This window comes from Mastigoproctus giganteus, chromosome 8 (assembly GCF_048544385.1).
Source record: "Mastigoproctus giganteus isolate SK-2022 chromosome 8, ASM4854438v1, whole genome shotgun sequence".
In the NCBI taxonomy this organism is placed as follows: Eukaryota; Metazoa; Arthropoda; class Arachnida; order Uropygi; family Thelyphonidae; genus Mastigoproctus; species Mastigoproctus giganteus.
The window spans coordinates 228,375,896-228,399,991 of record NC_143582.1 but is presented as its reverse complement, the minus strand read 5'-3'; the positions used below and the strand labels follow the sequence as shown (position 1 = coordinate 228,399,991).

Genomic DNA, 24,096 nt, shown 5'->3' with positions numbered 1-24,096 from the left:
TAATAAGTTGCAAACATTATCGAATAGTTCAAGACACGTTCATGCGAATTCTAACACATTGTCGCGAGCTTGCGACCAAGTTCACACGAGTTGGGTGACATCCCCCCCACAGACACATAACGCACTACCACAGAATATGTCGGCTAGTTCACGAACACCCCCTCACCCAGTATCCAACGAACCGACATATCAACAGGTTACAAATCTTTCCTCGTGTACACTATCGCAGGACCAGATTTCACTTTTATCCAAAGGATTAAATTATAATTTACCACCTCGAAAGCTGCCAAAAAAACAATGCGTAATTGATATTGAATTTGGACTTCGTAGTGTTCCACAAAAAGATGTATTTATTCAACAAGTTAACCAAGTAGTGAATAACATAAAAGAAACGCGACTTCCTAAATTGAATACACATGACAGTTCAGCTTTACGAGAACTTCGAGAAAATAAGGACATTATTATACAGAGGGCAGATAAAGGAGACACAGTGGTAATACTAGATAAACATGATTATATTAATAAGTTAGATTCAGTTGTGTCTGATACCTCCACTTATCGTGAAGTGGACCCGACACTGTTTACCAATTTGGTAAATCAATACAATAAAACGTTAACCACATATCGTAAAAACGACTACATTACTATGGTTCAGTTGAAGGAATTGAAGTCCAGAACATACAATATTCCTGCACTTTTTGGTCAGGTAAAATTACACAAGCCTGGATTTCCGATTCGACCTATTGTTTCCTACAGGAACTCGGCATTTTCAGCCTTAGCCACATATGTATATAACATTATAAAACCTTTTAGACAGGTTATACAATTTGGGATTAAGAATTACGATACATTATTTAATAATCTTAAAGACTGTAGACTCGGCGACAATGACAATTTATTCTCATTAGATGTTACCTCATTATATACGAATGTAAACGTTGAATACACATTAGATATTATTTGGGATATGTTAAAAAAAAAAAAAACTCGACACCGATTAATTATACGAAGCTGCCTATTAAGGAAATTTTTCACTTAATTAAACTATTAGTTGAGGCTAACTACATCACCTTTCGAGACAAGGTGTACAAACAAATTTTTGGATTACCAATGGGTTTGAGCCTGAGTGGCTTAATGTCAGAGATCTATCTCTCAACGATTGAGCAGATACATTTGACACCTTTTCGTCCCCGTATCACATACTATGGGAGGTATTTAGACGATGTTCTAGTTATTACCGATAGTAGCACTATCCAAGACATTTTACATTCGTTTAATAATATTCATTCTAGACTCAAATTTACATTGGAAAGGGAAGATACGGATACAAAATCATTAAACTTTCTAAATTTCACGCTTACCCGGGACTCGAACAAAATACAATTTAGCATCTATCGAAAACCCACAAACACCGGTATGCTTCTACATTATAATAGCTACCACCCGTTCACCTACAAAAGATCGATTATCTTTAATCAATTTCTAAATGCCTATAAATATTCAACGACGGATTCTGCTTTGGACTCAGAAATACAAATATTAACTAGCAGATTCTTGAACAGGGGTTATCCCATTAACACAATAAATCGAATTAGGGTACAAGCTAAGGATAGGATACAAAATACTGCACCAATCAACAATAGTAATATCAAAAAATACTTTATTTCTGTCCCATACGTTGAACAGTGGCACAAACAGCTTAACAGATTCTTTAAAGATACCGAATTTAAAATTATAGCTAGGCCTATACGGAAGTTACACACTATACTGAACAATCGCTCGGTTCTTTCCGCGTTCGCAACACAAATTAATGATCTAGTATACAACATTTCTTGCGGTGATTGCGACTCGTCTTATCAGGGTTCGACGCGGTTTTCTCTTAATATTCGTGTAAATCAACACGAAGCCTCAGTTCGTGCTTCTCGTTCAGCAGCGTCAGAATTAGCCTTTCATGCCATTAACGAAAAACACTTTTTTATTTAACGAGGCCAAAATACTTAACGTTCAACGTAATTATACGCGACTATTAATTGCAGAAACCATTGAAATTAAATTACACGAGAATTCTGTTAATGTTCGGCGGCCATATTTGATCTCCGATGCGTGGACCTTTACGCGCATGCGCGAAGACACAATCACTATTTAAGTTGCAGGTTTAGCCTGATTCGGTGATTTTCATTCCTGTGATCACGACAGTCGGTCGAAAAGCATTGTCAGCTTCAGGAAGGAAGATCGTTTTGAATATTTTCGTTATTCTTTTAATTGCGTTAATTTTAATTTTAATTGTTTTGAATTGATTTTGAATTGTGTTAAATTGATTATTTAATTATTTATATTTTACTTTAATTATTTATATTTTACTTTAATGGACCGGTAAGTTGTCGATTTTTTCGTTTTTTCCGTTTTAATTTCTGGAGGGTATCATACGGAAGTGTTCCACGTACTATATTGAGGTAAACTCCTCTTATTAATTTACTAATATTATTATCAACGTAGAACATATTGAGTATTACAGCTCTGATTCATACTATCTAAATAAAGGTGATATACATATCCTCAGTGCCTACTTTATTAGTTTGTGGCTGCATACAGATATCAACCTATTTGTATGCAGCTACAAAAGGCTGCATACAAATAGGCTGATATGTCATGTGGGTGTAATATGGTGTATATATCTTCCAAGTGAAGAGAGCAGCAACAGTTGTGGAACAGGCAAAGTATACCACTTGGCCATTTTATTAGGACCATGAGTTAATAACATGTTAGATAGGCTGTTAAACTGAATCACTGCTCTAACATGATGTTGCACAGAGTCAAAAAGGTATTGAAAGTGACACAAGGAATACTGAATTATACATGTAACAAAAGTGTCCTAGATTCCTGGCGTAATATGGACAGAGAATCATTATGATAAACACATCTTCCCAGTTCATTTTGCACCTGCAGAATGAACTGGGAAGAAATTAATATGCAACATGCCACGTGTACTCTATATGTAGTGATGTTTATACAAAGTGGCATGAAAACATGCCCCACACCATTATACCTCCTCCAGCAGCCTGTACTACTAATATAACAGGATTGTTCCCATGCCTTGTGTGGTTTCCTCCATAAGTGTACTCTTACGTCAGTGGTGAGAAGTGGAAATTGGGATTCGCTGCACTATACAACTTGCTTCCAGTCCTCCTGCAAACATCTTTTCTGTTTCTGTCATTATTAATACAGCCAATTTTTCTAGCATCCTCCAGAACCACAGTGATGTTCATATATGCTCTGCTATTCATAATGCCTACCAAGGGTGGGAATCAGAGGGCCACTGGCAAGTATGCCATAAAAAATATGCCTGTTCCCATGTCTTGTGTAGTTTCCTCCATATGTGCACTGCACTCTTCCATCAGTATTGAAAAGGGTAAATTGGGATCCACTGGACCATACAACTTGTTTCCAGTCCTCCTCCTGCATCCACTGTTATTGTTTCTGTCATGAATTTTTTACAACATCCTTCAGACCTTTGTGAACACAGAGGTCTCCTGCGCCCATAGTGCATTCTTCACAGGATTCTTCATATAGTGCACAGACTGGTGCCTTGCTGATGTTCCTGCATTAAATGCAGAGATTAACTGGTCCATCATTTGATGATAATTACACACAACAATCCACTCCAGATGTTAAGCACCTCGCCCCAATACCATATATTTTTAACTGGAGTAGCATCTGTTCATGGCTGTTACAAGAAGTTTTTCCATTTCTTTGGAAATGGAAAAACTTCTTGTATCCAAAAACTCCAAGTATCCAAAGCAGTCTTTGGATACTTGATAAGTACGGCCATTCTCTCTGCTGTCAAATAAGAACAGCATTCATATCTGTTTGTAAGTCCATGAGATCCATGTCTGTTCCCTACAGATGGTGAACTGCTTAGTGGACTAGTCAAGTCACACAGCTTTATAGTGCTTTCTGCACATCACACCATTCTTTTATATTCATATATTTTTAATATCTTCAGTTTATATTTTTGCATATAGCTAAAATCTCCATGATCATAAAGTAGCCAGGCAGTGCAGATGCAAAAGGTCAAACAACACCTTTGAATATGAAACGTTGGTAGGTGTTCAGAGTAGAGACAGGTGCCAGCATTTCCAAAATTACTGAAATGGTAGTGTGTACAAGGACAGAGGACAGTAGTACAATGAAAACACAAGGATAAGGAAGGGGAGGGGGAGAGAGAGAACTAGCCAGTGCATAAACTGTGATTGAAATCAGGCTAACAGACATGGCATCATCATCAGGAAACACAATGGCAAGCTGGTTATACAGTGAAGTTAGCTAAGCTAAAGCAGTAAATAGATTAACATTCTTCTCTGAACACAACATGAAAAAAAAATTCCTACAACAGCCTACTAGAGCTGGATACCAGTGAACTATAAATTCATATGATGACCTGACGAATCCCACTTAACTGTATTATACTTAGGGCTGGATTAGAGTAGGGTATGAAAATAATAAAGCTGTAGTCCCTTGATTCCTGTGGCCCAGGGTTCAAGGAAGATAATGGGGATATCTCCCATCAAGGTTCCATAGCTGCCATTACAGAGAGCTTGTGTAGGATGATCATGGGTATTCCTAGGGTATGTGGCGCCCGGGTGCCAATTGAAATTTGGCACCCCCCTTTAAAATTTTCTTAATATGTGTATATAAGTTTCGGGTTTTCAGGTGCCCCTTGAACATTAATGCCCGGGTGCAGTGCACCCTTTGCACCCTCAGGACAGCCCACCCCTGAGGATGATAGTGAAAGGGACATCCACCATTAGAAACCACAGCAATCCATTCTAAAACATAGTAAGACTCTGTCCAATAGGGGCAGTACACCATCAGAACATTACTGAAAGTTAGTGACAGTTCACGATATGATAAACCGCCACTGTGTTACACAAAAATGGGTCCTATTAAATAAGTGTAACTAATAAAAGTAGGCAACAAGTGAATATTATATGCATTATATAACTTAAGTATACACCATGCATGTGGATATACATGCACACACATATGCTAATAAAAGTATACGTGCACTTATATACTCATACATTTGTCTGTAAGAGAGGTCAATCTTGCAGATGAGTATATAAGGTACAATTTGACCTGCTTGTGTTCAGAAATTTTACCAATCTTTCTGGTGTCTAGCATTAGTAGAGGGCATATGATGCACGAAAACAAGCTATAGAGAATCAGCCAAAAAAACCCTAAAAAACTTCCCATTTCACCCATCCATTTGTTCCAAAAGTTTGTTCAGTTCTTTCTTGAATTTATTCAAGCTATCAACTTCCACAACGGCAGATGGAAGTTTGTTCCAGCAATCAACCAGCTGCTGGCTAAAGGCAAATTTCCACACATCTATTCCATAACTGTCTTTCCTCAATTAGAATTTATGTTCCCTGAGGGAGCATAAATTCAAATGCCTATCCTTGAGCAGAGCAGTCTAGCAAATCCTACCTCACTCCACTGTTGTGGGCAGGGTTGGTCATCATCATTTCCCAATTTCAGCAGACAACGATGAACTATCCTATGAAGATACTTAAAATATAAAGTCATGATGACAAATTCACACTTGCAGGATATCTTGTTTTCATGCATCTTTTTGTGCTTCTGCTTACAAGATAAAAATGCAAGCTCTAATGCCAGAGAAAGGATCTCTAGTGCTGGTATCAGATCCTTTCCATCTAGTCTTTTAATACAAATCTCTTTGGTAATTCTATGTATAGAGATGTGTTGCACATTATCCATTACAGAGAATAAAATGTCAGAGGAAACTTTGTGAAAAACAAAAATATATCTTCCATGTTTCCAAATGGCAGTTATGATTTCTAGTCCCATACCGCTGACTGATTATGATTTCTGTCCATCCTTACTTTAACTTGCTTCTATGTCTGGATGGTTCTGAAAACCCTGATTAATACCCTGATGGTTCTGAAAACCCTGATCACACTTGACAATCCCATAAAAGCTCTACGGTCGTGTTCCAAGCCGCTAAGTGGATTTTTCTTATTTATTGATTTGAAATTATTGTTTTTCTAAAACTTTTGATTTAAATTTAGTAGTATAACATTATTTTGTGATTTTTTGATTAATCTGGTGTATTTATTCTTTACTCGGCCTTGTAAAAGTATCGGTAAGGGTTTCCACGTGTTTGTAACTACCGCTACCGTTAGTAACTTTCCCGCCATTGTGATACCGTACTAGATATACCGTAGGTTATATACCGTACTAGATAGCGTTAGTTGAACTTCATTAGCAGTTAAATTGTACGTTTAAATAAATACATATAACGACTTAGATTACAAACGTAATATAATTAATAACATAACATAATTAATTAATAAATTAATAGAATCATGACTCAGACCAGAGCAGCAAAGCAAAAGGCTCAAGCTAATGGAAGTGCTGTGGCTCAGAGCAGAACTGAGGGGGGCAGTTGTCCTCTGACTCACAGCCTTATAAAATGCACTGTTTGCTTGAAGTTTGCAGAGCAATCGGGTACGGGACATGATACTGCCAAGGGGGATGTCTTTGTGTGTGCGCGATGCAAGGAGTGTATCGATATCAGGCAACAACTCGGCGTTCTTATGGGCCTATATGAGAGCTTGAAGGACAGGGTGGATGCCCTCGAAGAAACTAAATTGAGGGGCCCATCAAGCTCTCAGCTGCCCACATCAACGCCAGAGCTTGCACTTGGGCATCGCGTGACACAGAGACAACCCCCAAGGCAGAATGCGCTGGTCCCGAAGGAACTAGTAGTTGTTGGTGACTCTATTGTCAGGGAAACGGGGAACATGCTTTGTAAAAAAGATAGGTGGAACAGGACCAGGGTATGTCTGCCAGGGGCAAAGGTTGATGACGTTGTAGAGCGAATATCATCTTTTAAGGGCACAAAAGGTGATATAGTTGTACACGTTGGCACTAATAATATTAAGAGTAGGAGACCGGCAGAATTACTTAACAAGTACAGGTCACTGATGAACAAAAGCCGAGAATTAGGGTTCAATTTGAAAGTGTCTGCAATTCTGCCCAGACACGATAGGAGGGAGTATACGATAAGAGCCTTGTCGATCAATTCGGCCCTGGAAAGATTGTGCAAGGCTCAAGGGGTAGAATTTTTTTCAGCCTGGACTGTACTTGTTAACAGGAGAGATTGCTTCTACAGGGATGGGATACACTTAAATAGAAAGGGTGCAAGAATATTTGCTGATGCTATCGAGGCAGTGTTAGGTGGGTCGGAAAACTGCTAGCTTGGGGGGGAGACAAAGACCAATAGATTGACAGTAGCCACTGGCAGAGGTGAAAGAGATTCTTGCACTGCTTCTATTAGAATGAGCAGAAGCCTGAAAAACAAGATGCAGAGACTGCTGGGAGCCATTGCGGTACAAGTAAACACATGGGTTGTGTTAGGGTAGCTAAGAATAGAAACAGGTGCAGGTATACTTGTGTGTATACCAATGCTAGGAGTTTAGTAAATAAATTTGATGAATTTGAGGTATTGCTCAAAACATCGAAGGCAGATATTGTTGGGATATCAGAGACATGGTGTCACACAGATATAAGGGATGCGGAACTGCAATTTGGGGAGTACAACGTCTACAGAAAGGATAGACAGGATAGGAAGGGGGGAGGTGTTATGCTATTAGTTAAGAAACACATAAAAACCAAGGAAGTGAAGCCAGTCGACATCGCTGGACAGTGCAGTGTGGAGTCAGTTTGGTGTGACATAAACATTGGGAGATCAAAATTGAGAGTAGGAGTGTGCTATAGGCCTAATGACTCTGATGAGTATAATAAGGAACTGTACAGGGAAATAGAGTGGGCCAGTAAATCAGGGTGTCTTATAATGGGAGATTTTAATTTCCCACATATTGACTGGAATTTGGGGGCTGGTTACTCACACACTAGCAGGGCTTTTGTGGATTTATTGGATGATTGTTTTCTACATCAGCATGTTCGGGAGGCAACTAGAGGGAGTAATACTCTTGATTTGATTATCAGCAGTGATTCTATATGCATTAAGAATCTGCAGATAAATGAACCACTAGGTGGCAGTGATCACAGTGTGCTGAAGTGGGATTTACTCAAAGAGGTAACTACCATTAGGGGTAAAGGGAAGGGTTATTGCTTCCGTAAAGGCGACTACGATGGACTGAGACAGTATTTAAATTCTATACAGTGGGACCAACTGATGATGTTACCAACAGCAAATTCAAAATTGGAAGCATTCAAAGAACTTATCTTGGTAGCTACTACACGTTACATACCAACTTAGAAATATTGTTCAAGATTTAGGCCTAAATGGATGTCAGATGAACTAATGAGGCATATGGCAGAGAAGAAAAATGCATGGGATACATACAAATTAACACATGACACAGAAGCCTATGATAGATACAAGTTGATATGCAACCAAGTTACAAAGGAGGTTAGGCGGGCGAAGGCAGATTACAAGAAATCCTTGGCAAGGGATGCAAAGAAAAACAGCAAAGAGTTCTTTACTTATGTAAACTCTAGAAGGAAGGGGATGAATCAGATTGGTCCACTTGATATTGATGGGTCAAGTGTTGATGATCCTGCTCAGGTAGCTAACAAACTAAATGAATATTTTGCATCGACATTCACACATGAGGAGCTATTCAGCGAGGGGAATGCCAGAGGTGTATTCAACTCTAGCAGTAAGCTACAGAATCTTGAAATAACTGGGAGTAAAGTGGAGGAGAAACTGTTGAAGATAAACACAAGAAAGGCACCCGGGGTGGATGGGATCTATCCAGTTATATTAAAGGAGGCAGCAAAGGAAGTAAGCAAACCCTTAGCCATAATTATGAGAGCTTCCTTGGACTCAGGGGAGGTACCCATAGACTGGAAATGTGCAAATGTGACCCCAATTCACAAAGGAGGATCAAAGGCTGACACAAGTAATTATAGACCTGTGAGCTGAACTTCTGTTCCAGGAAAATTAATGGAGGCACTGGTTAAAGAAGCACTGCAGGATCATTTAGACAAGACTTCAGTTATAGCTCAGACACAGCATGGTTTTGTTAAGGGGAAGTCTTGCCTGACCAACTTGATTGGATACTATGATGCAGTCACAAAAGAACTGGATGCAGGGAATAACTTTGATATTATATACTTGGATCTTAGAAAGGCTTTTGATACTGTTGCACATGGAAGACTGCTACACAAATTGGAGCAGTGTGACATTGGAGGCAAATTGCTGCTATGGATAAAGGGGTGGTTGAGGGGGAGAAGACAGAGTGGTAATCAATGGACACTGCTCATCGTGGACTGATGTTATTAGTGGAGTCCCTCAGGGCTCAGTGTTGGGTTCATTATTGTTTTCTGTATTTATAAATGATATTGATGATGGTATATCGGGCTTAATGTCCAAGTTTGTAGACGATACAAAGGTTGGCAGGGTTGTCAAGGACACTACTGACACTATGCTGCTGCAACAGGATCTGGAAAGGTTGAGCAGATGGGCTGAGAGGTGGCAAATGAAGTTTAACATTGACAAATGTAAAGTACTACACATGGGAAACAGCAACCCCAGAGCAAAGTATCAACTCTGTGGTACAACACTGACAGTGGTAGAGAATGAAAGGGACTTGGGGGTGGTTGTGCAGGCAGATATGAAGTTCTCTGAGCAGTGCAGACGGGCTGCAAGAGTAGCTCATGGAGTATTGTCAATGATATACAGGAATTTTTCCAGCAGGGATAAGGAGGTGATTATTCCATTGTATAAGGCGATGGTCAGGCCACACCTAGAGTACTGTATACAGGTCTGGAGGCCTCATTTCAAGAAGGATGTAGAGCTGCTGGAACGAGTACAGAGAAGGGCAACAAGATTAGTGAACGGAACAAAGGGGTGCCTTACGAAGAAAGGCTTAAGTTTTGCAAATTACAGTGTCTGGAGACTAGGCACCAGCGAGGTGATCTGATAGAGGTGTATAAAGCCTTGAATGGTTTAAGCATGCTCAATGCTGATGGGATTCTTCCTCTAGCTCAGAAAAATCACCTGAGAGGGCATAAATTCAAATTGAGGAAAGACAGATGTAGGATAGACGTGCGGAAATTTGCCTTTAGCCAGCGGGTGGTTGGTTGGTGGAACAGACTTCCATCCCTTGTGGTGGAGGTTGATAGCCTAAATAAGTTTAAGGCTCAGCTGGACAGGTATTTTGAACGAACAGAGGAGTGAAGTGGAAGTGGTTTTTTTTTTTTTGTTTTTTTTTTGGCTGATGCTGCATAAGCTTGCTTTCTTGCATCAAATGCCTCTACTAATGCTAATGCTAATTACTTTCTCTAATATCAAACATATCATATTGAATGCTTCTTTTTATTTCTCACCAGGAAGTATTCTGAACCATAAGGAATGTCTCTTATTCTTATAAAGAGTGTTACACAGTTAATTTCTGTTTTATGGCCTCCTTTTTCCCATACACTCTTTTCACTGTCTACTTTTATTAGTTACGCTTATTTATTTTTTTTTCATTTGCCCCCAACAATTCAAGTGAAGGAGTGTATGCATTATTTAGACTTAATTATTTATTTGAATGATTTATAATGTGTTCCTTTTTCAACCAATCTGTTTTGGCTTTTTCTTTTCTAGGAAAAGTTGGTCAACTACCAGTGTCCATGTCATCAGTTGTATAAAGTTTCAGGATATTTTCATCTCCTTTCCTTTTCATCAATTTCTATAGTGTCTGTTTTTGCCTACAGGTTTGGTGGCTTTTGTGATGCTTGTTGTTGGTGTTAGTCTTCGCATCTGGTTGTTATTGTTGTTGTTATTTTGGTTTTTAGGAGCATTAGCAACTAAGGCCATATTGCTCCGGGGATATGTGGTGGTCATTCCCTGACATTTCCGCATCCTTCGCATTTGGTGGTCACAGGTTCGAACCCCAGTCTAATCAAGAAGCGTGTGCTACGCACTGCTGCTCCTGCCCACCTGGCTAAGGAGGCGCTTCGCATCTGGTGAGATAATAATAACAGGTGTGTTATTTGTCTGTTCAACTTTTGATTTCTTTTATGAAAGAAGTGTCCACACTCAGTTCACTATTGAGATGTCAGTCTGTGTTCCAGTTACTTTTGTTTTCTGTACTTCTATTGCTGCTACATATGTTCTCATTGTTGGGGGAATTGTGGTCTGCTTTAAAGCTTCTTAGTATGTGACCTTATGTTCAGTTTCATATTTCTGAATTTGATTCTCTTTTTTCCATATATCTGCAGTCTCCAGGAAAAGCAGGGTGGTCATCTTTGCAGCTCGAGTATTGAGGAGATTGTGTATTGCATTTCATTATCAATATTTCTTTTGAGCCACAAGTGGCACAAACAGTTATCCCTCTGCACATTGTTTGGGAATGATGATACTTCTGATACTTGAAGCATCTTATTGATTGGGGATGTATCTGGCTGTTCAAGTATTCTGCTTTCACTGATGTTGGTAGTGTTAGTTTAAAGTAAGTGTTATAGTGCAAGTTGGTGTCAGTTTTCCATAGTTTTTAATAAGGATTATTTTGGTTGATTTTGTAATTCTTGTATAATTTCTTCTTCAGAGCTATTTAGGCAGTTGCATTCCATAATGATCCAGTGGCATGTGGAGCAATTTTACTGGAATTTTAATTTCTAGAAGTAGGTCACCTGATTTCAAGTGGCAAACCATTTTTGATAAACCAGATACATGTTCTAGTCACCTTTGTCATACAAAGGGAGAAAGTTTACTAATATGCTGATCTATTAAAGGCTGTAAAATCAGAAAGAGTGGGGAGATTGTTTAGTTCACATCTTTCTTTTAGTCTCTTAGCAGTAGATAGATTAGGATCATCTTGCTGCTGATGACATTCAGTTTGCTCTGTAGAATCAGTTTTTCAAATCTGTTGTTGCTCCTTTTAGCTCTGAAAGGATTAATTTTTTTCTGTCAGGTTTCTGGTCCCGCCATGGAGAGGCAGGAAGGGTACTACCTAGTGACCAAATGGCTGGAGAGGTTAGGTTGGTTAATGGAGAAATTAATAAATATACAAAGATAAGAAAGGTGGATTTCCTTCTTGGGTTCTTACTTGAAATCTTAAGTACAGAGCCACTTACAACGAAATGAAGAGAGAAAGGCACTAGAAATAAATCAGAACTAAATCACTCAGAAAGAACATTATATGTCACTTAAAATAATCATTTGGCACTCAGGACTAGTTGAATAAGAATGGCTGCAGGACAGATGACTGGAAATTTGCTTTCAGTGAGCAGGTAGTTGACTGTTGGAACAAACTTCCATCTGGTGTTGTGGAAGTGGGTAATTTGAATATTAAAATATATTCAAATTATTGAATGGAACTACCTGTATATATATTAAAATATATATACAGGTAGTTCCCGCCATTATGAGTTCATTCGTTCCTAGCGTGCGCTTGTAAAGTGAGAATTTGTTTTCCATAGACATAATGTTAAAATCAGGGGTTACGTTCTAAACAATGAAATTAGTTAATGCTTAAAAAATGATTGATTTATCCAAAGAAATAAAAACTAAGCTTGTAAAATCAAGCAAATTATAATAGTAAAGAAATTGTTTATGAGTTACAAATGTTAAAGAATGTTTATTCTTCATCATCATCGACTAAATGCACACTCGTTGATCATTTATTGTTGTCTCAGTACTCCTGGTTGGTCTGTTGGAGGCACAAGGAGTCGTGTTCTTCAGAAATGCATCAAGAAGCATTTGTTTTCAAGATAGTATTCTCTTTTCTTTATAAATTTCATGATAGCATACATAAGCATTTTTTAAATCTGTAGCAACTTTCCTAGTATGCTCCAAATTTGAATCTTATGATTCGAAAATCTCAATTGCTTTTTCTGTGTGTTGAAAAGCTTCATCTAGCCCCTTGAGAGTGAAGGAATAAACAGGAGTTTCAGCTGTTAAATCTTCTTCTTCCTCAGGTTCTTCACATTTTGCTATTTCAAAGAGGTTTTCATTTGTGAGCTCTCCATTGTGTGCTTGAAATAGATCAGTGATATCAACTGAAGAAACATCAAGCTGCAAATGGTTAGCAATCTGCTTCTGTTTCATTTTGTATGATCTCTGCTGGTTCTTGAAATCCTTCAAAATTATCAATAAACATCAAGCTGCAAATGGTTAGCAATCTGCTTCTGTTTCATTTTGTATAATCTCTGCTGGTTCTTGAAATCCTTCAAAATTATCAATAAACTGAGGATACAGTTTACTTCAAACACCCTTCAAGTTCTTCTCTGTAATTATTTTGTTCCAGGTTCATTGTAATTGCATCTAAAATATGGAATTCTTTAACATTTGGACCTCCCTCCTTATCCATTCCATTAATTAGCATGTCAAATGTCTCCCGAAGATAATGCATTTTAAATGTTTAATGTTTCAGCCAATGGACCAGAGCATTTAAATAACACTCTGGTCCATTGGCTGAAAAAGTGGTGTCACATTTGGTGGCAAAAAATTTATATTAACAGTAGGGTGATGTTGCAGAAATGGTGAGTGGCCAGGTGCATTATCTAAAATCAGAATCACCTGAAAAGGAATATTTTCAGCTTCACAATATTGTTTTACTTTAGGCACAAAGTGATGCAAAAACCAATCTTGGAATAAAGGAATGAAGAAAAAATTCTGAAAATTTGTTTTTTTATATGATTGAAGATTTCAGTGAAGGGGAAACACATTTCACCATAATTTCATAAAAACCCACACAATTCCAGCTATCAGTATTTTCACAAATGCAATAACATCGAGTTTACTACCATTTATAATTGATTGCACTAACAGAAAAGCCCAATAAACCGGAAACTGCTAATTGTTTTTATTGTTTTATGGTAGTGACCTCCAAAAATATGCTTTATAAAAATATCATAAAGATGTTCAAAATTGATTCTTATAACAGATCACATGATAATGATGAAAGTGTAGTGCATTTCAATGATACGAATTGGTAACGAATACAATTTTCATTACAAAAATGATCTTTTAGAGAGATAAATAGTTAGTTATATAGCGAAAATTTCAACTTCTGTCGGAGCGAATAACCAAAAAACAATGTGTTATTGGGTTCACATTACGATATTTTAACAATACGATAGAGCCTCTGGAATGGATTAATATTGTAGTGGGAGTACACTGTATTGTATAGCTACACGCATGGTTTGAAATGCGGTATTTATGAATGTTTAACATTAATTTTTTGCAATTAATGTTCATATTTTCAATTTTGTTGTTACTTGATACTTGACAAAAAAAAAAAAAAAAACTCGTAAACCCGCGTACTCGTAAAGTGGGAACTGCCTGTATATTTGAATATATTTTAACTAGACAAATTATTAGAGGTGATAGATAGGTGATGAGGAAAGCGATTTTTTTTTTGGTTGATGCTGTATATGCTTGCTTCCTTGCATTGTTTGTCACTATTAATACAAATTATATATGCTTCCTTTCCTGCATGATTTGCACATCACCTGTCCATCACTTTTAATGATTTGTCTAGTTCTTCCTTAAATTCATTCAAACTACCAACTTCCTCAATGCCAGATAGAAGTTTGTTCCAACAATCAAATACCCAGTGCTGAAATAAAATTTCTGCACATATATCCTGCAACCATTCTTCTTCAAATAAAATTTATGCGTTTTCATGTGTGTTTCCTGGGCAAGAGTAAGGATGCCATAAGCATTTAGCTTACTCGATCCATTCAAAGCCTTAATCGACTCAATCAGATCTCCTTGCAGGTCTAGAGTCTACACTCTGCAATTTGTAAAACTGAAACCTTTCTTGATAAGAGTATTCATTTTGCCTCTCACTAATCTCATTGCACTTCTTTCTACCTGTTCCAATAGATCCATATCTTTTCTAAAAATGAGGCTTCCAGACCTGTATGCAACACTCAAGACACAGCTAATTATTGTCTTATATAACAGGATAATCACCTGCTTATTCGTGATGGCAAAATCCATGTAAATCATTTAAAAAACTTCCATGAGTTCTTCTAACAATCTATCTGCACTGTTGAAAGAACTTCATGTCTGACTACACAATTACCCTAATTCTTTTTTATTCTCCACTACCAAAAATGCACAACACATAGTTAGTATTCTACTCTAATGCTGTACCTTGCATTTGTCAATGTTAAACTTCGACAGCCACTTCTCAGCATGTGACTAATTTTTCTAAATCTTATTGTAGTAGCATATCATAATTATTGTTATTAATCACCTTGTCAACCTTCGTACCATCTGCAAACTTACAGATGGTTCAATATTAAACCGGCCACCAGTGGACATGAGGATGCATGATTTGAATAGTCACCCCCCCCCCCCCCAAGAACCCAGAGCACAGTAAATAGGAGGGCAGCCACCAAGAATTATGTCTGCTTCCAGACATGCAATAACTACACTGCATGGTATAAGTCACCACTGAGCACAATTCCATTGGCAAACCTTTGTTTTCACAGCTACAATTCTAAAGTAGAGTAGACTTGTGCAGAGTAGCCTCGAACAAGAGTAGCCTTGTGCAGGCAAAGTTTTTACTGCTCCTGGAAATAGAGATGTTTTTTCTGATTTATTAGCTTAAATTGGCATATTAACTTATTTTGTAGAGTAGCTTTATATTCCTAGTTACGATAATTAGTTCAAAGTTTAACTTAGATAGAGATTTTGTAGGTTATTACTTAGTATCGGTAAGGGTATCCAATCCACGTGTTAAAAGTTTTGCAGCTCCGCTGAACGAGAAGTTTTTTAGCCATATTTAGTCGCTTTATTGACCAATTGTTATATTAAATTATTTTCTATAAGTAGCTTATAGACCTAGCCAAGATCCTTGGTTTATTCTGAATTGAGACAACGAGATTTTGGAAGTTAATTAATACTTAAGTGTCCATAGATTTACCGTTCGTGACTTGCTGCCATTGTTATACGATACGCTATATCCCGAACTAGATAGCGTTAGCTTAGTATAGTATAAGATATTATATAATATTGTCAATTATCAGTAAAATCTATTAATCTTGTTAAATTTCATTGTCAATTAAATTGTACTTTTTAACTAAATACATATAATGACTTAGATTTTACAAAAGTAACATAATTAATTAATACATAACTTGATACGGAAGTTATATAAACGGAACTCGTAGATAATACTCGATACTGAAAAATATATATATAGATATATAGTGTTATAACTGTGTTGGGATACAAGTTAAGGGTTAAAATTTTGTACTGAAATTGAAATTTTATTGAAATTAAATCGTAATCATGACTCAGACCAGCAAAGCAAAAGGCTCAAGCTAATGGGAATGCTGTGACTCAGGGGAGAACTGAGGGGGGGCAGTTGCCCTCTGAATTACAGCCTTTTAAAATGCACTGCTTGCTTGATGTTTGTGAAACATTTGGGTACAGGACATGATACTGCCATGGGGGATGTCTGTGTGTGCACGACGTAAGGAGTGTAAGGAAATCAGGCAACAACTCAGCGTTGTTATGGGCCTATATGAGAGCTTGAAGGACAGGGTGTATGCCCTCAAAGGATCTAAATTGAGGGGCCCCATCAAGCTCTCAGCTGCCCACATCAACGCCAGAGCTTGCACTTGGTCATCACGCAACACAGCGGCAACCCCCAAGGCAGAATGCGCTGGTCCAACAGGAACTAGTAGTTGTTGGTGGTGACTCCATTGTCAGAGAAACAGAGAACATGCTTTGTAAAAAGGATAAATGGAACAGGACCAGGGTATGTCTGCCAGGAGCAAAGGTTGATGACGTTGTAGAGCGGATATCATCTTTTAAGGGCACAAAAGATGATATAGTTGTACACGTTGGCACTAATGATATTAAGAATAGGAGACCGGAGGAATTACTTAACAAGTACAGGTCACTGTGGGGAAAAAAAGCGTGAATTACGGTTGAATTTGAAAGTGTCTGCAATTCTGACCAGACACGATAGGAGGAAGTATATGATGAGAGCCTTGTCGATCAATTCGGCACTGGAAAGGTTGTGCAAGGCTCAAGGGGTAGAATTTTTTTCTCCCTGGTTTGTACTTGTTAACAGGAGAGACTGCTTCTACAGGGATGGGATACACTTACATAGAAAGGGTGCAAGAATTGCTGATGCTATCGAGGCAGTGTTAGGTGGGTTGGAAAACTGCCAGCTTGGGGGGATACAAGGACTAATAGATTAACAGTAGCCACTGGCAGAGGTGAAAGTGATTCTTGCACTGCTTATATTGGAATGAGCAGCAGCCTGGAAAACAAGATGCAGGATATTTCAGAGACTGCCAGGAGTCATTGCAGTAAAAGTAAACACATGGGTTGATTTAGAGTAGCTAAGAACAGGAACAGGTGCATGTATACTTGTGTGTACACCAATGCTCGGAGTTTGGTAAATAAATTTGACGAATTTGAGGTATTGCTCAAAACATCAAAGGCAGATATTGTTGGGATATCAGAGATGTGGTGTCACACAGATATAAGGAATGCAGAACTGGAATTTGGGGAGTACAATATGTACAGAAAGGATAGACAGGATAGGAAGGGAGGAAGGGTTATGCTATTAGTTAAGAAACACATAAAATCCAAGGAAATGAAGCTAGTCGACATCACTGGACAGTGTAGTGTCGAGTCAGTTTGGTGTGACATAAGCATTGGGAGATCAAAATTGAGAGTAGGAGAGTGTTATAGGCCTAATGACTCTGATGGATATAATAAGGAACTGTACAGGGAAATAGAATGGACCAGTAAATCAGAGAGTCTTATAAAGGGGGATTTTCATTTCCCAGATATTGACTGGAATTTGTGGGTTGGTCATTCACACATACACACTAAGCAAGGCTTTTGTGGATTTACTGGATGATTGTTTTCTACATCAGCATGTTCGGGAGGCAACTAGAGGGAGTAATACTCTTGATCAATAGTGATTCTTCATGCATTAAGAATCTGCAGATAAAGGAACCTCTAGGTGGTGTAGCATGGATCACAGTGTGCTGAAGTGAGATTTATTCAAAGAGGTAACTACCATCAGGGGTAAAGGGAAGGGTTTTTGCTTTTGTAAAGGCGACTATGATGGTCTGAGACAGTATTTAAATTCTACACAGTGGGACCAACTGATGATGTTACCAACGGCAAATTCAAAATGGGAAGCATTCAAAGAACTTATCTTGGTAGCTACTACACGTTACATACCAACTAAGAAATATTGTTCAAGGTTCAGCTCTAATTGGATGTCAGATGAACTAATGAGACATATGGCAGAAAAGAAAAATGAATGGGATATATATAAATTAATGGGTGACATGGAAGCCTATGATAGATATAAGCTGGTCTGTAACCAAGTCACAAAGGAGATTAGGAAGGCAAAGGCAGATTCTGAGAAATCCTTGGCAAAGGATGCAAAGAAAAACAGAAAAAAGTTCTTTACCTATGTAAACTCTAGAAGGAAAGGGATGAATCAGATTCGTCCACTGGATATTGATGGTTCAACTGTTGATGATCCTGCTCAGGTGGCTAACAAACTAAACGAGTATTTTGCATCTACATTCACACATGAGGAGTTAATCAGGAAGGGGAATGGCAGAGATGAAGTAAACTCTGGCAGTGAGCTAGATGATTTTGTAATAACTGGGAGGAAAGTGGAAGAGAAATTGTTGAGGATAAACATAAAAAAGGCACCAGGGGTGGATGGGATCTATCCAGTTATATTGAAGGAGGCAGCAAAGGAAGTAAGCAAACCCTTAATAATTATGAGAGCTTCTTTGGACTCAGGGGAGGTACCCATAGACGGGAGATGTACAAATGTGACCCCAATTCACAAAGGAAGATCACAGGCTGACACAAGTAATTATAGAGCTGAGTTTAACTTCTGTTCCAGGAAAATTAATGGAGGCACTGATTACAGAAGCACTGCAGGATCATCTAGACAAGACTTCAGTTATAGTTCGGACACAGCATGGTTTTGTTAAGGGAAAGTCTTGCCTGACCAATTTGATTGGATACTATGATGTGGTCACAAAGGAAATGGATGCAGGGAATAACTTTGATATCATATATTTGGATCTTGCACATGGAAGACTGCTGCACAAATTGGAGCAGTGTGGCATTGGAGTCAAATTGCTGCTGTGGATAAAGGGGGATGGTTGAGGGGGAGAAGACAGAGAGTGGTAATCAATGGACACTGCTCATCATGGACTAATGTTATTAGTGGAGTCCCTCAGGGTTCAGTGTTGGGTCCATTGTTGTTTTCTGTATTTATAAATGATATTGATGATGGTATATCAAGCTTAATGTCCAAGTTTGCAGACGATACAAAGGTTGGCAGGGTTGTTAAGGACACTGATGACAGTATGCTACTGCTGCAATAGGATCTGGAAAGGTTGAGCAGATGGCCTGAGAGGTATCAAATGAAGTTTAACATTGACAAATGTAAAGTACTACATATGGGAAACAGTAACCCCAGAGCAAGGTATCAACTCTGTGGTACTACATTGACAGTGGTAGAGAATGAAAAGGACCTGGGACAATTGCAGGCAAATATGAAGTTTTCTGAGTAGTGCAGATGGGCTGCAAGAGTAGCTCATGGTGTCTTGTCAATGATATACAGAAATTTTTCTAGCAGGAATAAGGTGGTGATTATTCCCTTGTATAAGGTAATGGTCAGGCCACACCTTGAGTACTGTATACAGGTCTGGAGGCCTCATTTTAAGAAGGATGTAGAGCTGCTGGAATGAGTACAGAGAAGGGCAACAAGATTAGTGAATGGAACAAAGGGTTGCTCTTACAAAGAAAGGCTTAAGTTTTGCAAATTACAGTGTCTGGAGACTAGGCACCAGCGAGGTGATCTGATAGAGGTGTATAAAGCCTTGAATGGTTTGAGCATGCTCAATGCTGATGGGATTCTTCTTCTTGCTGAGAATAATCACCTGAGAGGACATAAATTCAAATTGAGGAAAGACATGTAGGATAGATATGTTGAAATTTGCCTTTAGTTAGTAGGTAGTTGGTTGGTAGAACAGACTTCCATCCCTTGTTGTGGAAGTTGATAGCCTAAATAAATTTAAGGCTCAGGTGGACAGGCATTTAGAATGAACAGAGGGGTGAAAAGGGAGTGGTTTTTTTTTTTTTTTTTTTTTTGGCTGATGCTGCATAAGCTTGCCTTCTTGCATCATATGCCTCTACTAATTCTAATGCTAATGCTAAAAAATCCCAATTTTAAAAATCCTTATGGACAGCTGCCAACTTTTGGAAAAAAAAGATGGAGATCAAAAAGATGTAAGCAAGAGGTAACAGATTTTTGGCCAAAACAGGAAGAAAATCAGACTTTTTTTTATACAAAAAAGCAGGAGATTTTATGGAAGAAAGAAAAAGAAAGATATTGCATTATAAATTAAAATATCACTGACAACATACACATTTAAATTAAAATGCAGCCAAACTGTTTATCCATACAGTATAACATGCTTTCAAATATTAGCTTCCTAGGATTTTTCTGTCTGTGATTTTGACTATTGCAGACTTTTGCTCTCTTCAGAAACCTTGAGTCAAATTTTTGTTTTTGATTCTGCTGTCTTCTTAATTGTCAAGGGAGTTTCAAATGCTTCACTAGGAAGAGATCTGAACTCTGTTTTGTTTTTCTCACCTGGCTGAATATCCTCTCACACTCAGCACTGTTGTAAGTTCTAACACTGAAATGAGCAGAACTGATGCCACAAAATGTTAATTGCTTCATCTTTAATGACACCAAGGAGTACAGGAAACCAGTCCACAAAAAATTTCAAATTTGAAAATGACACATTACCAAATGATCAAATTTGTCCTAAATTATCATTCATAAGAACTCATTTATAAAAGGGAAAATGTGCAAAATGTGGTCATTTGCAGCAATAAAGTACTTCCTCACTGAAGAAAAAAAAAACAGTCTTCTCCATTAGACTTTCCATGATCCTGGCAGTATAGATGCCTAGGACTAAGTCAGAATCATCCTTCTGGTTGCCACTGTTCAACCTGCCTACTCAAACATTTCATCTAAGGCAGCCAATACATACATTCTTCAAAATCTTTTTTACTTAAGTGGCACACATTAATCGAAACTCTTTAAATCTATCTTTCCTTTTAGCACTCCTTTTTTAGTAGTAGTGAATGTCCACCAAATATTCAACTTGCACACGAAAGAATACAGCCTCCCTTTCCAGCACACAACTTAATGAGATGACAACAACCTCATCCCACCAAGCACTTAATCTCCACTTTTAACCTCTTTGCTACTCTTGTTTTTAAACCTACCACAACAAGAGTACTATCAGCAATAAGTGCAAGACAGTATTTTAAATGAATCCCACATTCTCTCAAATTGTTCAAAAGGTATTCAATGTTGTACTCTATACAGTCACCTGTACAGTTAATTGCTGGAACAAACTTCCATCTGTCGTTGTGGAAGTTGATAGGTTGAATAAATTTAAGGAGGAACTGGACAGGCATTTGGAGGCAATGGTGTGATTTTTTTTTTTTTTTTGGCTGATGCTGCATAAGCTCATACACTTGCTTTCTTGCATCACATGCCACTACTACTACTACTACCTTCCAATTCTGGCACTGAGAGCATGCTACTTAGATTTATTTATTTATTTATTTTTTTTTTTTTTTTTAGGGAAAGGTGATCACAATAGGAAATAGTGTGAATCACTTTCATTACTGTCATCTGTAGCAATAGAAAATAGCACATTTTTTGCAAGCCATCGCTACCTCTTCTTTCCTTCTCTATGCAATTTTGCTGACACTTACTCTTTTTGGTATTTCACTATCAGGAAACATTTCTACATAATGCACCTGCATGATTAACATAACTGAGAGAAAGATGACGTTCTAATAAATGATGTGAATAAATATTCAGCACATATGACAATATCATCATCATCACTATGAAATGCTACATCTATTTCTGAATTTCTTTCTATGCACTGCACAATTTTCCTTACACTGTTTGCAAATATTTGATTGCATTATGAAACATAATGTAATCAGATATTTTCAAACAGCCACTTGAAATTGAAAAATCATATCAAAGTACAGTACACATAGGAAAGTGTTACTTTTCTATACAATGCATGAAAAATCCTGTGTATGTCTTTTAAAATATTAGCTCATATTTCTTTGCCTTTTTACTGAAAAACATTCTTAATTAGCTTCACAGCATACGAGGGAAAATGAAATGAAACGACAATGAAATGGTTGCACAATATGGTGAAAAATGCTGTAATCCACAGTCCTATTTTATAATAGACTACTGCACCTGATCAGCAATTTATTAATGAAAACAAGCAAAAATTTGCTGAATTTTTAAAAAAATTGATTTTAATAAAATTTTACTATTTTTTTTTGTGAAAATAAAAAAGACAGAGAAAAACTATGTTATGAGAACAAGACCAAGAAGTGGTCAAATCCAGTCAAAAATAATGGAGTCTCTACTGTAAATCCGTAGAGTTGGCAGCTATATTTATGGCTAAATTTAACTATATGCTCAGCAAGCAAGTTATCCTTTTATTGCATTAAACTTTTTTTCCCCCATTACCTGCACAGTGACTTTTTTTACGGTAAAGCACAACAAAATATATATACACACTTTGTGATGCTTTACTGGAAAAGACACTTCGTATGATTTACAAACGATTTACACAAGAACACAGAGAGCCAAGATGAGGCTATACAGTGAATATCAAGCAAAACTGAAAAATTCCTAAGAAATAAGTATTTCATCAACCATGCACAAAAATAAAATAATAATAATAAATAACAGCACATAGCACATTCTGTTATGTGACAGATGATACATACAAAGGATTACTGAACCATATGTTAAATACAAATTTGTTACATGTTAAAATATAACAAAATTCTAATACATTTACCTTGCATAGCCTTATATTGTAAAGGTGTAATATGCTCAAATCCAGGAGCAGGTACATCCCAATATGCAGAAGCTTTTCGTCTACGAGATCGTGCATCTTTACTAAAGCTCCTGAAAATAAATTTACTTGTAACATAAATAGTTCTTTTTAAAAAGTGCTGCTAACAAGCAGTTTATAAAGTAATAATAAAGACATCTTTACAGCTATTTTTTCCCCCCAGTCCATTAACTCACAATTTATGGGGCTTAAGTTAAAAAGTACATTCCCAAAGCTCATGATAACAAAAATGTCCTTTTGGTAGTTTTATTTGGCCATCTATAATCTAATTATGACATAATGGAATTACCTACCTATTTCGTAATCCCATATACTTTATAAGAAAATATTTTTGAACCCGCTCTTTCAGATTTAGTCTTTATATATTTTTACTAGGTATAGATACATCAATTAGCAGAAAACATCAAGAAATTAATATACTATTTAATAAATATGAAAAAAAACATATATAGAATGGATAACAATAGGTGAGAAAAATAGTAAATAACTGAAAAGCCAATGGCAAACGAAATAGAGGAAGGCCAAGAAAGAGATGAAAAGATGATCTACTTTAACCCAACAAGCAGCATGCTTAATGGGAAAAGAAGATTTAACAAGTTTCACCATTAAAGCTAACTTTAAGCAGGTACTTCAGAACAACAATAAAATCACTTTCCTTAATTTCTGAAACTTTAGAGAAGGAAATATTCTACATATCAAAGTTTTTCATCAAGAGTTACAAAGACAATTATTTGTATTTTCAGTACAATAGAAGTTTATAGAGTTACAGAATGCCACTTGTTTAGCAGTACAAGATTTAATAACCAAATATAGTATTTCTGCTTTTAAAAATAGGAAATATACTACTTTACTCATCAACATCAGAATTCTAAATTAAATAAAAAAAAAAAATTATGTATCTGGTACATAATGTGTCCTGCTGTTTGCATATTTAATGTGTTTTACATTTAAGAGTCATTGACAGGCATTAAAAACATTTTAATTTTCAGATATTAATAAAATTCATGGATAATAATATAGCAATGGTTTTATTTTATTAATAATAATTATATATCAGTCACTGAAAGTATTGGTTTGTAATGACTAAAGTAGGATATATAATTTTTACATTGAAGAGTT

General features: G+C 37.1%; 1 protein-coding gene across 1 annotated transcript in view; it reads right to left on the bottom strand.

Annotated features, from left to right (window-relative positions):
• Positions 1-24,096, bottom strand: part of LOC150082396 (splicing factor U2AF 50 kDa subunit-like) — a 282,501-nt gene that overhangs the window by 222,800 nt on the left and 35,605 nt on the right. The window contains exon 3 of the mRNA XM_090380538.1: positions 22,921-23,030. Coding sequence (XP_090236664.1) covers positions 22,921-23,030 — 110 coding nt within the window. The remainder of the gene's footprint in view (positions 1-22,920; positions 23,031-24,096) is intronic.